At 42.5% G+C, this 16,611-nt stretch overlaps 1 protein-coding gene across 1 annotated transcript in view; it reads right to left on the minus strand.

Annotated features, from left to right (window-relative positions):
- Window positions 1–16,611, minus strand: part of SLC24A2 (solute carrier family 24 member 2) — a 656,915-nt gene that overhangs the window by 580,226 nt on the left and 60,078 nt on the right. The window contains exon 2 of the mRNA XM_053702654.1: window positions 9,602–9,618. Within this exon, the coding sequence (XP_053558629.1) occupies window positions 9,602–9,618 (17 nt within the window). The remainder of the gene's footprint in view (window positions 1–9,601; window positions 9,619–16,611) is intronic.

Here is a 16,611-nt window from a genome sequence, read left to right on the forward strand (position 1 = left end):
GAAGGCTCAGGGACAATGGAGTCAGGAGGAAAGTCTCCTGCCAATAAACATTCTGGAATTGAGAGCAGTTCTCAATGCCCTTCTAGCTTGGCCCCAGTTAAAGACTCGGGGGTTCATCAGGTTTCAGTCGGACAACATCACGACTGTAGCTTACATCAACCATCAAGGAGGGACAAGAAGCTCCCTAGCAATGATAGAAGTATCAAAGATAATTCGCTGGGCAGAGTCTCACTCTTGCCACCTGTCAGCAATCCACATCCCGGGAGTGGAGAACTGGGAGGCGGATTTCTTGAGTCGCCAGACTCTTCATCCAGGGGAGTGGGAACTTCATCCGGAGGTCTTTGCCCAAATACTTCGACGTTGGGGCAAACCAGAGATAGATCTCATGGCGTCTCGCCAGAACGCCAAACTTCCTCGCTACGGATCCAGATCCAGGGATCCGGGAGCGGTTCTGATAGATGCTTTGACAGCACCTTGGAACTTCAGGATGGCTTATGTGTTTCCACCCTTCCCACTGCTTCCTCGATTGATTGCCAAAATCAAACAGGAGAGAGCATCAGTGATTCTAATAGCGCCTGCATGGCCGCGCAGGACTTGGTATGCAGATCTAGTGGACATGTCATCCTGTCCGCCTTGGTCTCTACCTCTAAGACAGGACCTTCTGATTCAGGGTCCATTCAAACATCAAAGTCTAACTTCTCTGAAGCTGACTGCTTGGAAATTGAACGCTTGATTTTATCAAAACGTGGTTTTTCTGAGTCGGTTATTGATACCCTGATACAGGCTAGGAAGCCTGTTACCAGAAAGATTTACCATAAAATATGGCGTAAATACCTATACTGGTGTGAATCCAAAGATTACTCCTGGAGTAGGGTTAGGATTCCTAGGATATTGTCTTTTCTACAAGAAGGTTTAGAAAAGGGTTTATCGGCTAGCTCATTAAAGGGACAGATCTCAGCTCTGTCCATCTTGTTACACAGGCGTCTGTCAGAAAATTCAGACATCCAGGCCTTTTGTCAGGCTTTAGCTAGGATCAAGCCTGTGTTTAAAACTGTTGCTCCGCCATGGAGTTTAAACTTAGTTCTTAACATTTTACAGGGTGTTCCGTTTGAACCCCTTCATTCCATTGATATAAAATTGTTATCTTGGAAAGTTCTATTTTTAATGGCTATTTCCTCGGCTCGAAGAGTCTCTGAGTTATCAGCCCTACATTGTGATTCTCCTTATCTGATCTTTCACTCAGACAAGGTAGTTCTGCGTACTAAACCTGGGTTCTTACCTAAGGTAGTCACTAACAGGAATATCAATCAAGAGATTGTTGTTCCATCCTTGTGTCCAAATCCTTCTTCAAAGAAGGAACGTCTTCTACACAATCTGGATGTAGTTCGTGCCCTCAAGTTCTACTTGCAGGCAACTAAAGATTTTCGCCAAACTTCTTCCCTGTTTGTCGTTTATTCTGGACAGAGGAGAGGTCAAAAAGCTTCTGCTACCTCTCTCTCTTTTTGGCTTCGTAGCATAATACGTTTAGCCTATGAGACTGCTGGACAGCAGCCTCCTGAAAGAATTACAGCTCATTCCACTAGAGCTGTGGCTTCCACTTGGGCCTTTAAGAATGAGGCCTCTGTTGAACAGATTTGCAAGGCTGCAACTTGGTCTTCGCTTCATACTTTTTCCAAATTTTACAAATTTGACACTTTTGCTTCTTCGGAGGCTATTTTTGGGAGAAAGGTTCTTCAGGCAGTGGTTCCTTCTGTATAATGAGCCTGCCTATCCCTCCCGTCATCCGTGTACTTTTGCTTTGGTATTGGTATCCCAGAAGTAATGATGACCCGTGGACTGATCACACATAACAGAAGAAAACATAATTTATGCTTACCTGATAAATTCCTTTCTTCTGTTGTGTGATCAGTCCACGGCCCGCCCTGTTTTTTAAGGCAGGTACATATTTTTTAAATTATAATTCAGTCACCACTACACCCTTGGTTTCTCCTTTCTCGTTGGTCTTTGGTCGAATGACTGGAGGTGACGTAGAGGGGAGGAGCTATATAGCAACTCTGCTGGGTGAATCCTCTTGCACTTCCTGTAGGGGAGCAGATAATATCCCAGAAGTAATGATGACCCGTGGACTGATCACACAACAGAAGAAAGGAATTTATCAGGTAAGCATAAATTATGTTTTTAACTAGGTAGAATAGTTACTAAATAGTTATAAACTATTTACTAACTACCTAGCTAAAATAAATACAAATTTCCCTGTAAAATAAAACCTAACCTAAGTTACACTAACACCTAACACTACACTACAATTAAATAAATTCCCTAAATTAAATACAATTAACTAAATTAAATACAATTAGCTAGACTACAAAAAAACCACTAAATTACAGAAAATAAAAAACAGATTACAAGATCTTTAAACTAATTACACCTAATCTAATAGCCCTATAAAAATAAAAAAAGCCCCACCAAAATAAAAAAAAAAACTAGCCTAAACTACCAATAGCCCTTAAAAGGGCCTTTTGTGGGGCATTGCCCCAAAGAAATCAGCTCTTTTACCTGAAAAAAAAAATACAAACAACCCCTCCAACAGTAAAACCCACCACCCACACAACCAACCCACCAAATAAAATGCTAACTAAAAAAAACTAAGCTCCCCATTGCCCTGAAAAGGGCATTTGGATGGGCATTGCCCTTAAAAGGGCATTTAGATGGGCATTGCCATTAAAAGGGCATTTAGCTCTATTGCTGCCCAAAGCCCTAACCTAAAAATAAAACCCACCCAATAAACACTTAAAAAAACCTAACACTAACCCCCTGAAAATTCACTTGCAGTTTTGAAGATCCGACATCCATCCTCAAAGAAGCCAGGAGAAGTCCTCATCGAAGCGGCAAGAAGTCCTCAACGAAGCCGGGAGAAGTCTTCATCCAAGCCGGGAGAAGTGGTCCTCCAGACGGGCAGAAGTCTTCATCCATCCGGCGCGGAGCAGGTCCATCTTCAAGACATCCGGCGCGGAGCATCCTCTTCCAACGACGACTACCCGACAAATGAAGGTACCTTTAAGTGACGTCATCCAAGATGGTGTCCCTTAGATTCCAATTGGCTGATAGAATTCTATCAACCAATCAGAATTAAGGTTGAAAAAATCCTATTGGCTGATGCAATCAGCCAATAGGATTGAACTTCAATTCTATTGGCTGATCCAATCAGCCAATAGGATTGAGCTCACATTCTATTGGCTGATTGGATTGGGTTTATTGGGTGGGGGGGTTTCAGGGCAATGGGGAGCTTAGGTTTTTTTAGTTAGGGTTTTATTTGGGGGGTTGGTTATGTGGGTGGTGGGTTTTACTGTTGGGGGGGTTGTTTGTATTTTTTTTTTTTCAGGTAAAAGAGCTGATTTCGTTGGGGCAATGCCCCGCAAAAGGCCCTTTTAAGGGCTATTGGAAGTTTAGTTTAGGCTAGGGTTTTTTTTTTTATTTTGGTGGGGCTTTTTTTATTTTGATAGGGCTATTAGATTAGGTGTAATTAGTTTAAAGATCCTGTAATTTGTTTTTCATTTTCTGTAATTTAGTGTTTTTTATTTTTTTTATTTAACTAATTGTATCTAATTTAATTGTAGGGTTAGGTTAGGTGTTAGTGTAACTTAGGTTAGATTTTATTTTACAGGTAAATTTGTATTTATTTTGAATAGGTAGTTAGTAAATAGTTAATAACTATTTAGTAACTATTCTACCTAGTTAAAATAAATACAAACTTGCCTGTAAAATAAAAATAAACCCTAAGCTAGCTACAATGTAACTATTAGTTATATTGTAGCTAGCTTAGGGTTTATTTTATAGGTAAGTATTTAGTTTTAAATAGGAATTATTTATTTATTAATAGTGGTTTTTATTTAGTTTTATTTTAATAATATTTAAGGTTAGGGTTAGACTTAGGTTTAGGGGTTAATAAATATAATATAGTGGCGGCGACGTTGGGGGCGGCAGATTAGGGGTTAATAAATGTAGGTAGGTGGCGGCGACGTTGGGGGCGGCAGATTAGGGGTTAATAATATTTAATTAGTGTTTGCGATGCGGGAGTACGGCGGTTTAGGGGTTACTATGTTTATTATAGTGGCAGCGACGTTGGGGGCGGCAGATTTATTTATAAAATATTTTACCAGGAAGGATACATTGAGATTTCTCTCGTTTTCAAGTATGTCCTGTAATCACAAAACATTGCAATTGATACAATAGGGTGCAATAAAATACAAAAACAATAATAATACACAATATATGCGAAACTGTAACATAGAACAGGTACAAAATATATAATCAACCATGACAGGTGCATTCTGTTTTGAGATATGTAGAGACGGATCTCTTAAAGGATATTAGGCTTGGGGAAGGTTTGAAAGTGTGCGGGAGGTCGATCCATAACTGTAGCGCTCTGTAGGAAAAAGAGGATCGAGCTGCTTTCTTTTTGTATTGAGGCAAGCTAAATAATGTGCTGGTACTGGATCGGAGGTTATAGGAGGTGGGAATAGCCGGGGAGAGAGCATTCTGCTCAGGTAGGGTGGGAGCTTCCTAAAAAGGCTCTTAAACACAAGGCAGGAAAGATGTAGGGTGCGTCTGGATTCCAGCGTCAGCCAGTTTAGTTCTTTTAGCATGTCACAATAGTGGGTCCTGTAGTTACATCGTAGCACAAAGCGGCAGAACGAGTTATACAATGTATTAAGTTTATTAAGGTGAGTTTGCGGTGCAGGTGCGTATACTACGTCTTCATAATCCACGATAGGCATCAGCATTTGCTGTACAATCTTTTCTTTTACTGTAGGGCTGAAGCAAGATTTGTTTCTGTACAGGGCACCTAGTTTTGGATAAAGTTTAGATGCAAGTTTTTCTATGTGGCGGCCAAAAGATAGATTAGGGTCTAACAACATACCCAAGTATTTGAAAGAGTGGACTGCGGTCAGCGTGCAATTGGATTTTGTTTTGATGCGCAGATGGGAATTTTGTAATTTGTGTAATTTAGGTCTCGTTCCAAAGATCATTGTGAGAGTTAGGGGTTAATAATGTTATGTAGGTGTCGGTGATGTTGTGGGCAGCAGATTAGGGGTTAATAAATATAATGTAGGTGTCGGTGATGTTGGGGGCAGCAGATTAGGGGTTCATAAGTATAATGTAGGATTGTAGGTGGCGGTGATGTCCGGAGCGGCAGATTAGGGGTTAATAAGTATAATGTAGGTGTCGGCGATGTCGAGGGCGGCAGATTAGGGGTTAATAAGTGTAAGATTAGGGGTGTTTAGACTCAGGGTTCAGGTTAGGGTGTTAGGTGTAAACATAAATTTAGTTTCCCCATAGGAATCAATGGGGCTGCATTACTGAGCTTTACGCTGCTTTTTTGCAGGTGTTAGGTTTTTTCTCAGACGGCTCTCCCCATTGATGTCTATGGGGAAATCGTGCACGAGCACGTACAACCAGCTCACCGCTGACTTAAGCAGCGCTGGTATTGGAGTGCGGTATGGAGCTTAATTTTGCTCTACGCTCACTTCTTGCTTTTTAACTCCGGGTTTAGAAAAACTTGTAATACCAGCGCTGTAGGGAAGTGAGCGGTGAGAATAACATGCAAGTTAGTACCGCACCCCTCATAACGCAAAACTCGCTAGCTATTAGTTATATTGTAGCTAGTTTAGGGTTTATTTTATAGGTAAGTATTTAGTTTTAAATAGGAATTATTTAGGTAATAATAGTAGATTTTATTTAGATTTATTTTAATTATATTTAAGTTAGGGGGTGTTAGGGTTAGACTTAGGTTTAGGGGTTAATACAATTAATATAGTGGCGGCGACGGTGGGGGCGGCAGATTAGGGGTTAATAAATGTAGGTAGGTGGCGGTGATGTTAGGGGCGGCAGATTAGGGGTTAATAATATTTAACTAATGTTTGTGATGCAGGAGTACGGCGGTTTAGGGGTTTATATGTTTATTATAGAGGCGGCGACGTTGGGGCGGTAGATTAGGAGTTAATAATGTTATGTAGGTGTCGGTGATGTTGTAGGCAGCAGATTAGGGGTTAATAAATATAATGTAGGTGTCGGCGATGTTGGGAGCAGCAGATTAGGGGTTAATAAGTATAATGTAGGTGGCAGCAATGTCCGGAGCAGCAGATTAGGGGTTAATAAGTATAATGTAGGTGTCGGCGATGTCCGGAGCAGCAGATTAGGGGTTAATAAGTATAATGTAGGTGGCAGCAATGTCCGGAGCAGCAGATTAGGGGTTAATAAGTATAATGTAGGTGTCGGCGATGTCGGGGCGGCAGATTAGGGGTTAATAAGTGTAAGATTAGGGGTGTTTAGACTTGGGGTTCAGGTTAGGGTGTTAGGTGTAAACATAAATTTAGTTTTCCCATAGGAATCAATGGGGCTGCATTACTGAGCTTTACGCTGCTTTTTTGCAGGTGTTAGGCTTTTTCTTAGCTGGCTCTCCCCATTGATGTCTATGGGGAAATCGTGCACCAGCACGTACAACCGCTCACCGCTGACTTAAGCAGCGCTGGTATTGGAGTGCGGTATGGAGCTCAATTATGCTCTACGCTCACTTCTTGCCTTTTAACGTCGGGTTTAGAAAAAACCTGTAATACCAGCGCTGTAGGGAAGGGAGCGGTGAGAATAACGTGCAAGTTAGCACCGCACCCCAGATAACTCAAAACTCGTAATCTGGCTGATGGTTTGATGAGTTTGGTATGGAGGAACTCTAGTAGGCTTGGAGAAGTAGCACACAACACATCTTTTAAAAATAAAGTTAAAAAAACACATGGGGATTTGCTTGGGGGGTATTACATTATATGCACAATAAAAAAAATCTGGTATATCTAAGACCCCTAATAAAGTTTATTTTATAGTAGACAAGTCCCTTTCTTAAAAAAAATATATGAATGTTGTCTGTATAGTCAGTTAATCCCTGTGGTAACAGTGAACACCTTGCAAGAAAAAAAGTCCTTTTATTTCTGTACTACACAACTGAGCCTCTCTAATCTATATTATAACCCACAAAAGCCTGTATGGACCCCTATTTCACATGTGGCTACCCTTTATGACAATTTAGTCAGGAGATCACAGTAACACCAGTGGTCACTTGCCCGTTTTCAATATTATTTACTAAAATCTAAGCAAAAATATACTTTTTTTTGTTTTACAGTTTTTGCCACAGCATTCACACATGCCATGAAATAAGAAACATAAATTATGCCTACCTGATAATTTAATTTCCATCGTGGTGAGGAGAGTCCACGGCTTCATTCATTACTTCTGGGAATTAAGAACCTGGCCCCCAGGAGGAGACAAAGACACTCCAGCCAAAGACTTAAATACCAAACCCACTCTCCTCATCCCCAAGTCAGTCTGCCGAGGTAACAAGGAACAGTAGGAGAAATAGCAGGGTATAAATGGTGCTAGAAGAACAAAACTAAATTTAGGTCCGCCTATCGGATAAATGGACGGGAGCTGTGGACTCTCCTCCCCACGATGGAAATGAAATTATTAGGTAAGCATAATTTATGTTTTCCATCTAAAGGGGAGGAGAGTCCACGGCTTCATTCATTACTTGTGGGAAACAAATACCCACATTCTAGAGGACACTGAATGAACAACGGGAGGGAAAAAAGGAGGCGGACCCTATCCTGAGGGCACCACAGCCTGCAAAACCTTTCTTCCAAAAACATAATTTATGCTTACCTGATAAATTCCTTTCTTCTGTAGTGTGATCAGTCCACGGGTCATCATTACTTCTGGGATATTAACTCCTCCCCAACAGGAAGTGCAAGAGGATTCACCCAGCAGAGCTGCATATAGCTCCTCCCCTCTACGTCACTCCCAGTCATTCGACCAAGGACCAACGAGAAAGGAAAAGCCAAGGGTGAAGTTGTGACTGGAGTATAAATTAAAAAATATTTACCTGCCTTAAAACAGGGCGGGCCGTGGACTGATCACACTACAGAAGAAAGGAATTTATCAGGTAAGCATAAATTATGTTTTCTTCTGTTAAGTGTGATCAGTCCACGGGTCATCATTACTTCTGGGATACCAATACCAAAGCAAAAGTACACGGATGACGGGAGGGATAGGCAGGCTCTTTATACAGAAGGAACCACTGCCTGAAGAACCTTTCTCCCAAAAATAGCCTCCGATGAAGCAAAAGTGTCAAATTTGTAAAATTTGGAAAAAGTATGAAGCGAAGACCAAGTTGCAGCCTTGCAAATCTGTTCAACAGAGGCCTCATTCTTAAAGGCCCAAGTAGAAGCCACAGCTCTAGTGGAATGAGCTGTAATCCTTTCAGGAGGCTGCTGTCCAGCAGTCTCATAAACTAAACGAATTATGCTACGAAGCCAAAAAGAAAGAGAGGTAGCAGAAGCTTTTTGACCTCTCCTCTGCCCAGAGTAAACGACAAACAGAGAAGACGTTTGTCGAAATTCCTTAGTTGCCTGTAAGTAAAATTTTAGAGCACGGACTACATCCAGGTTGTGCAGTAGACGTTCCTTCTTCGAAGAAGGATTTGGGCATAAAGAAGGAACAACAATCTCTTGATTGATATTCCTGTTAGTAACTACCTTAGGTAAGAACCCAGGTTTAGTACGCAGAACTACCTTATCCGAATGAAAAATCAAATAAGGAGAATCACAATGTAAGGCTGATAACTCAGAGACTCTTCGAGCCGAGGAAATAGCCATTAAAAATAGAACTTTCCAAGATAACAACTTTATATCAATGGAATGAAGGGGCTCAAACGGAACGCCCTGTAAAACATTAAGAACAAGGTTTAAACTCCATGGTGGAGCAACCGTTTTAAACACAGGCTTAATCCTGGCCAAAGCCTGACAAAAAGCCTGGACGTCAGGAACTTCTGACAGACGTTTGTGTAACAGAATGGACAGAGCTGAGATCTGTCCCTTTAATGAACTAGCGGATAAACCCTTTTCTAAACCTTCTTGTAGAAAAGACAATATCCTAGGAATCCTAACCTTACTCCAAGAGTAACCCTTGGATTCACACCAATATAGGTATTTACGCCATATCTTATGGTAAATCTTTCTGGTAACAGGTTTCCTAGCCTGTATTAAGGTATCAATAACTGACTCAGAAAACCCACGTCTTGATAAAATCAAGCGTTCAATTTCCAAGCAGTCAGCTTCAGAGAAGTTAGACTTTGATGTTTGAAGGGACCCTGAATCAGAAGGTCCTGTTTCAGAGGTAGAGACCAAGGTGGACAGGATGACATGTCCACCAGATCTGCATACCAAGTCCTGCGTGGCCACGCAGGTGCTATTAGAATCACTGATGCTCTCTCTTGTTTGATTCTGGCAATCAATCGAGGAAGCATCGGGAAGGGTGGAAACACGTAAGCCATCCTGAAGTCCCAAGGTGCTGTCAGAGCATCTATCAGGACTGCTTCTGGATCCCTGGATCTGGACCCGTAACGAGGAAGCTTGGCGTTCTGTCGAGACGCCATGAGATCTATCTCTGGTTTGCCCCAACGTCGAAGTATTTGGGCAAAGACCTCCGGATGAAGTTCCCACTCCCCCGGATGCAAAGTCTGACGACTTAAGAAATCCGCCTCCCAGTTCTCCACTCCCGGGATGTGGATTGCTGACAGGTGGCAAGAGTGAGACTCTGCCCAGCGAATTATCTTTGATACTTCCATCATAGCTAGGGAGCTTCGTGTCCCTCCCTGATGGTTGATGTAAGCTACAGTCGTGATGTTGTCCGACTGAAACCTGATGAAACCCCGCGTTGTCAACTGGGGCCAAGCCAGGAGGGCATTGAGAACTGCTCTCAATTCCAGAATGTTTATTGGCAGGAGACTCTCCTCCTGACTCCATTGTCCCTGAGCCTTCAGAGAATTCCAGACGGCACCCCAACCTAGAAGGCTGGCGTCTGTTGTTACAATTGTCCAGTCTGGTCTGCTGAATGGCATCCCCCTGGACAGATGTGGCCGAGAAAGCCACCAAAGAAGAGAATTTCTGGTCTCTTGATCCAGATTCAGAGAAGGGGATAAGTCTGAGTAATCCCCATTCCACTGACTTAGCATGCACAGTTGCAGTGGTCTGAGGTGTAGGCGTGCAAAGGGTACTATGTCCATTGCCGCTACCATTAAGCCGATTACCTCCATGCATTGAGCCACTGACGGGTGTTGAATGGAATGAAGGGTGCGGCAAGCACTTTGAAGTCTTGTTAACCTGTCCTCTGTCAGGTAAATCTTCATTTTTACAGAATCTATAAGAGTCCCCAGGAAGGGAACTCTTGTGAGTGGAACGAGTGAACTTTTCTTTTCGTTCACCCTCCATCCATGTGACCTTAGAAATGCCAGTACTAACTTTGTATGAGACTTGGCAGTTTGAAAGCTTGAAGCTTGAATTAGAATGTCGTCTAGGTATGGAGCTACCGAGATTCCCCGCGGTCTTAGTACCGCCAGAAGAGCACCCAGAACCTTTGTGAAGATTCTTGGAGCTGTAGCCAATCCGAATGGAAGAGCCACAAACTGGTAATGCCTGTCTAGGAAGGCAAACCTTAGGTACCGGTAATGATCTTTGTGAATCGGTATGTGAAGGTAAGCATCTTTTAAATCTACAGTGGTCATGTACTGACCCTCTTGGATCATAGGTAAAATTGTCCGAATAGTCTCCATCTTGAACGATGGAACTCTTAGGAACTTGTTTAGGATCTTTAAGTCCAGGATTGGTCTGAAAGTTCCCTCTTTTTTGGGAACCACAAACAGATTTGAGTAAAACCCCTGTCCCTGTTCCGATCGTGGAACTGGGTGGATTACTCCCATTAACAAGAGCTCTTGTACGCAGCGTAGAAACGCCTCTTTCTTTGTCTGGATTGTTGACAACCTTGACAGATGAAATCTCTCTCTTGGAGGAGAGTATTTGAAGTCCAGAAGGTATCCCTGAGATATTATTTCTAGCGCCCAGGGATCCTGGACATCTCTTGCCCAAGCCTGGGCGAAGAGAGAAAGCCTGCCCCCCACTAGATCCGATCCCGGATCGGGGGCCCTCAATTCATGCCGTTTTAGGGGCAGCAGTAGGTTTCCTGGTCTGCTTGCCCTTGTTCCAGGACTGGTTAGGTTTCCAGCCTTGTCTGTAGCGAGCAACAGCTCCTTACTGTTTTGGTGCAGAGGAAGTTGATGCTGCTCCTGCTTTGAAATTACGAAAGGAACGAAAATTAGACTGTCTAGTCTTAGATTTGGCTTTGTCCTGAGGCAGGGCATGGCCTTTACCTCCTGTAATGTCAGCGATAATCTCTTTCAACCCGGGCCCGAATAAGGTCTGCCCTTTGAAAGGTATATTAAGCAATTTAGACTTAGAAGTAACATCAGCTGACCAGGATTTTAGCCACAGCGCCCTGCGTGCCTGAATGGCGAATCCTGAATTCTTCGCCGTAAGTTTAGTTAGATGTACTACGGCCTCCGAAATGAATGAATTAGCTAGTTTAAGGACTCTAAGCCTGTCCGTAATGTCGTCCAGAGTAGCTGAACTAATGTTCTCTTCCAGAGACTCAATCCAGAACGCCGCTGCAGCCGTGATCGGCGCAATGCATGCAAGGGGTTGCAATATAAAACCTTGTTGAACAAACATTTTCTTAAGGTAACCCTCTAATTTTTTATCCATTGGATCTGAAAAGGCACAGCTATCCTCCACCGGGATAGTGGTACGCTTAGCTAAAGTAGAAACTGCTCCCTCTACCTTAGGGACCGTTTGCCATAAGTCCCGTGTGGTGGTGTCTATTGGAAACATTTTTCTAAATATCGGAGGGGGTGAGAACGGCACACCGGGTCTATCCCACTCCTTAGAAACCATTTTAAGTAATTCTCTTAGGTATAGGAAAAACCTCAGTACTCGTCGGTACCGCAAAATATTTATCCAACCTACACATTTTCTCTGGTATTGCAACTGTGTTACAATCATTCAGAGCCGCTAACACCTCCCCTAGTAATACACGGAGGTTTTCCAGTTTAAATTTAAAATATGAAATATCTGAATCCAGTTTTGGATCAGAACCGTCACCCACAGAATGAAGTTCTCCGTCCTCATGTTCTGCAACCTGTGACGCAGTGTCTGACATGGCCCTAATATTATCAGCGCACTCTGTTCTCACCCCAGAGTGATCACGCTTACCTCTTAGTTCTGGTAATTTAGCCAAAACTTCAGTCATAACAGAAGCCATATCCTGTAATGTGATTTGTAATGGCCGGCCAGATGTACTCGGCGCTACAATATCACGCACCTCCCGAGCGGGAGATGCAGGTACTGGCACGTGAGGCGAGTTAGTCGGCATAACTCTCCCCTCGTTGTTTGGTGAAATTTGTTCAATTTGTACAGATTGACTTTTATTTAAAGTAGCATCAATACAGTTAGTACATAAATTTCTATTGGGCTCCACTTTGGCATTGCAACAAATGACACAGGTATCTTCCTCTGAATCAGACATGTTTAACACACTAGCAAATAAACTTGCATCTTGGAATACAATTCAATTAAAAACGTACTGCGCCTTTAAGAAGCACAGAAAATCTATAACAGTTGAAAATTAATAAATTGAAACAGTTATAGCCTCAATCCTTGTAAACAACACAACTTTAGCAAAGGTTTAATCCCAATAGCAAAGATAACAAATTCTGAAAGCAGGAAACAATTACAGAATAAACGTTTTTTATCACAGTCAACTATAATTCTCACAGCTCTGCTGAGAGAAATTACCTCCCTAGGTCAAAAAATAGGTGGCGCAAGTGAATGCTGTTCTGACTAATAATGGTGTAAAATGTATTTCAGATTCCTTGTGTGTCTGATAATGTTCTCACCTTACATAGACTGTATTGAAATTTCAAGTGTAAATGGTGTCTCTCCAGGACAATAAAGCTTCTAGATTCAAATTCTATAGTTTAAATATATATATATTTATTGAATAAAAGATTCTTGTTTATTAAATGAACGATTCTTATATATGAGATCAAAATAATGATGATCTATTCACAAGTGATAGTCAGTTGACAATTTAAAACATTTGGTAAAATATAAAATATGATAGTACAATATTAAAAACACCGGTGTTCATCATAAACAAAAAACTATAAAAACTCAAATTGAGATAATATAAGCAAGCAGGTGTACTCAGAAGATAAAACCAAAAAATAAACAGAGGAGACTCATGTACCTCTAAGCGTATGACTATCAAAAAACATATATAAATGCATATATGAGTATATGAACCATATGTCTGGTATCCGTTAAACTAGCGTATATATATACTTCACAGATGTATAAGGGTTAAGCACATATTATACAGTTCCTTATTGCTTAATGTTCTGGCAAAACATGGGGTGGTTATCCTTCCGTCAAAAATATATTTGAGCCAATGTATATTGAAACAAGTGTGGCAAAATGTAGCCAGTAATATGTAGCTGCAGTGTTATTTCTTAGATTTCAGCGTCTCTGTTTTTTAATCAGAGGTAGGTTTACATACGGTTTTTAGCTTGGTGTAGCGATTCCTTCCTTAAAAACAGTGCACTGTTGACGTCTTCCCTCTGCTGTGCAGAAAAAGCCGGTGGAGTACTAAGTCCCTTAGCCTCCGTTTACCAGCTGTGTTGGTAGTTGTTTCCTTAGATTCGTTGTTTACCCAGTAATGGGCCTTGATGGTATTCTTATGAGCTCCGGTCACAACTTGCTTCTTTCTTTGTGAGTGTATAACCCAGACTCGGTCTTTATTTTCACCGGTCTCCTTGCTGTTATCACAGCTGACAAAGTTCTCCTCTGGAGCTGAGTTGTTTTGGCTCACTTCTTAATTTCAAGTGATCAGGTTTCAGAAATTACCTCCCTCAAAATAAGTTTGAAGACCCCTGAGTTCTGTAGAGATGAACCGGATCATGCAGGGAATACAATGAGCTGCTGACTGAAATAACTGATGCATAGAAAAGGCGCCAAAAAACGGCCCTTCCCCCTCACACACAGCAGTGAGAGAGAACAGAAACTGACAGAAAAAGATTAACCAACTGCCAAGTGGAAAAATGGTGCCCAAACATTTATTCACTCAGTACCTCAGCAAATGAAAACGATTTTACATTCCAGCAAAAACGCTAAACATAATTTCTAGTTATTAAACAGCTTTATGTACTTCTAACAGTGTAATTCTAGTGAAGTACCATTCCCCAGAATACTGAAGTGTAAAGTATACATACATGACATTATATCGGTATGGCAGGATTTTCTCATCAATTCCATTGTCAGAAAATAAAAGCTGCTACATACCTCTATGCAGATTCATCTGCCCGCTGTCCCCTGATCTGAAGTTTACCTCTCCTGAGATGGCCAAGAAACAGCAATATGATCTTAACTACTCCGGCTAAAATCATAGCAAAAACTCTGGTAGATTCTTCTTCAAACTCTGCCAGAGAGGTAATAACACACTCCGGTGCTATTTTAAAATAACAAACTTTTGATTGAAGATATAAAACTAAGTATAATCACCATAGTCCTCTCACACCTCCTATCTAGTCGTTGGGTGCAAGAGAATGACTGGGAGTGACGTAGAGGGGAGGAGCTATATGCAGCTCTGCTGGGTGAATCCTCTTGCACTTCCTGTTGGGGAGGAGTTAATATCCCAGAAGTAATGATGACCCGTGGACTGATCACACTTAACAGAAGAAAACTGCTTCTGACGAAGCAAAAACGTCAAATTTGTAAAACTTTGTAAAAGTATGTAAGGAGGACCAGGTTGCCGCCTTACAAATCTGCTCCATAGAGGCCACATTCTTGAAGGCCCAAGAAGAAGCCACAGCTCTAGTTGAATGAGCCGTGATCCTCTGAGAAAGCTTAAATCCCACTGTCTCATAAGCCAGTGAATCATGCTCCTCAACCAAAAGGACAAAGAAATTGAAGAGGCTCTCTGCCCCTTGCGTTTCCCTGAATACACTACAAAAAGGGATGTAGACTGTCTGAAATCCTTCGTAGCCTGAAGATAAAACTTCAAGGCTCGAACCACATCCAAATTATGAAGTAACCTCTCTTTAGGGGAAGATGGGTTAGGATACAAAGAAGGAACAACTATTTCCTGATTGATGTTACAGTTAGACACAACCTTGGGAAGAAATGCGAAACCAGTGCGAAGAACAGCCTTATCAGCGTGAAAAAACAGGTAAGGAGGCTCACATTACAAGGCCGCCAAATCTCAGATACTCTGTGTGCAGATGCAATAGCCAACAGAAAGAGAACCTTCAAAGAAAGAATCTTAATGTCAATAGAGTGCATAGGTTCAAACGGAACCCTCTGCAACACCTTAAGAACCAAGTTCAAGCTCCAGGGTGGAGCAGAATGTCTAAAGACAGGCCTGATTCTAGACAGAGCCTGAACAAAAGACTGAATATCAGGAAGGTCTGCGAGCCTCTTGTGCAACAAAACAGATAATGCCAAAATCTGTCCCTTTAAGGAACTGGCGGCAAGCCCCTTCTCCAACTCATCCTGGAGAAAGGACAGAATCCTAGATACCTTAACCTTGTGCCAAGGATATCCATGTTTCTCACACCAGGACAAGTAAGTCCTCCACACTTTATGATAGATGCAACGAGTGCCCAGCTTCTTGGCCTGAACGAGAGTATCAATCACTCTCTCAGAGAATCCTCTCTTGGCTAAGACTAAGCGTTCAATCAAGCTTTAGAGAATCTAGATTTTGATGTTGGAAGGGACCCTGTACCAGCAGATCCCTGCGACAGGATAACCTCCATGGCGGAGAAGATGAAATCCCCACCAGATCCGCAAACCACATACTCTGCTGCGACGCCGGAGCAATCAGTATAGCCGAAGCTTTCTCCTGCTTGATGCGGGCCACTACACGAGGTAGAAGTGCTAACGGTGGAAAAATTTAAACTAGGTTGAACCCCCAAGGCACCGCCAAGGCATCGACCAGCTCTGCCTGGGGATCCCTTGACCGTGACCCGTATTTGGGTAGTTTGCAATTGAGTCTGGATGCCGTGAGATCTATCTCCACCGTCCCCCATCTGTGACAAATCTCCGCAAACACCTCAGAGTGGAAAGACCATTCCCCCAGAGAGGATTGTCTGCTGAGAAAATCCGCTTCCCAGTTGTCCACACCCAGAATGTGGATTGCTGATAGCAAGCAGTTGTGGGACTCTGCCCACACCAATATCTGAGATACATCCACCATTGCTAGAAAGCTTCTCGTCCACACCTGATGGTTGATGTAGGCCACAAAGGTAATGTTGTCTGCCTGGAATCTGATGAAGCTGAATGACCCCAGATGAGGCCAAGCCTTCAGAGCATTGTGGATCACTCGAAGTTCCATAATATTCATCGGGAGGAGAGACTCCTCTCAAGTCCACCTTTCTTGTGCCATCCTGGCACCCCAAACAGCCCCCCATCCTGCAAGACTCGTGTCCGTGGTCACAATCTCCCAGGACGGTCTCAGGAAGGATGTCCCTTGGGACAGTTATCCGGATGGATCCACCAAGAGAGGGATTCCCTCGTCCGATCGTCCAGAGAAACATGTTGGGATAGGTCTGAGTGATCGCCGTTCCACTGCCTCAACATACACCGCTGAAGAGGTCTGAGGTGGAACCTGGCGGATGTA

The sequence above is a fragment of the Bombina bombina genome, chromosome 2, assembly GCF_027579735.1.
Source record: "Bombina bombina isolate aBomBom1 chromosome 2, aBomBom1.pri, whole genome shotgun sequence".
In the NCBI taxonomy this organism is placed as follows: domain Eukaryota; kingdom Metazoa; phylum Chordata; class Amphibia; order Anura; family Bombinatoridae; genus Bombina; species Bombina bombina.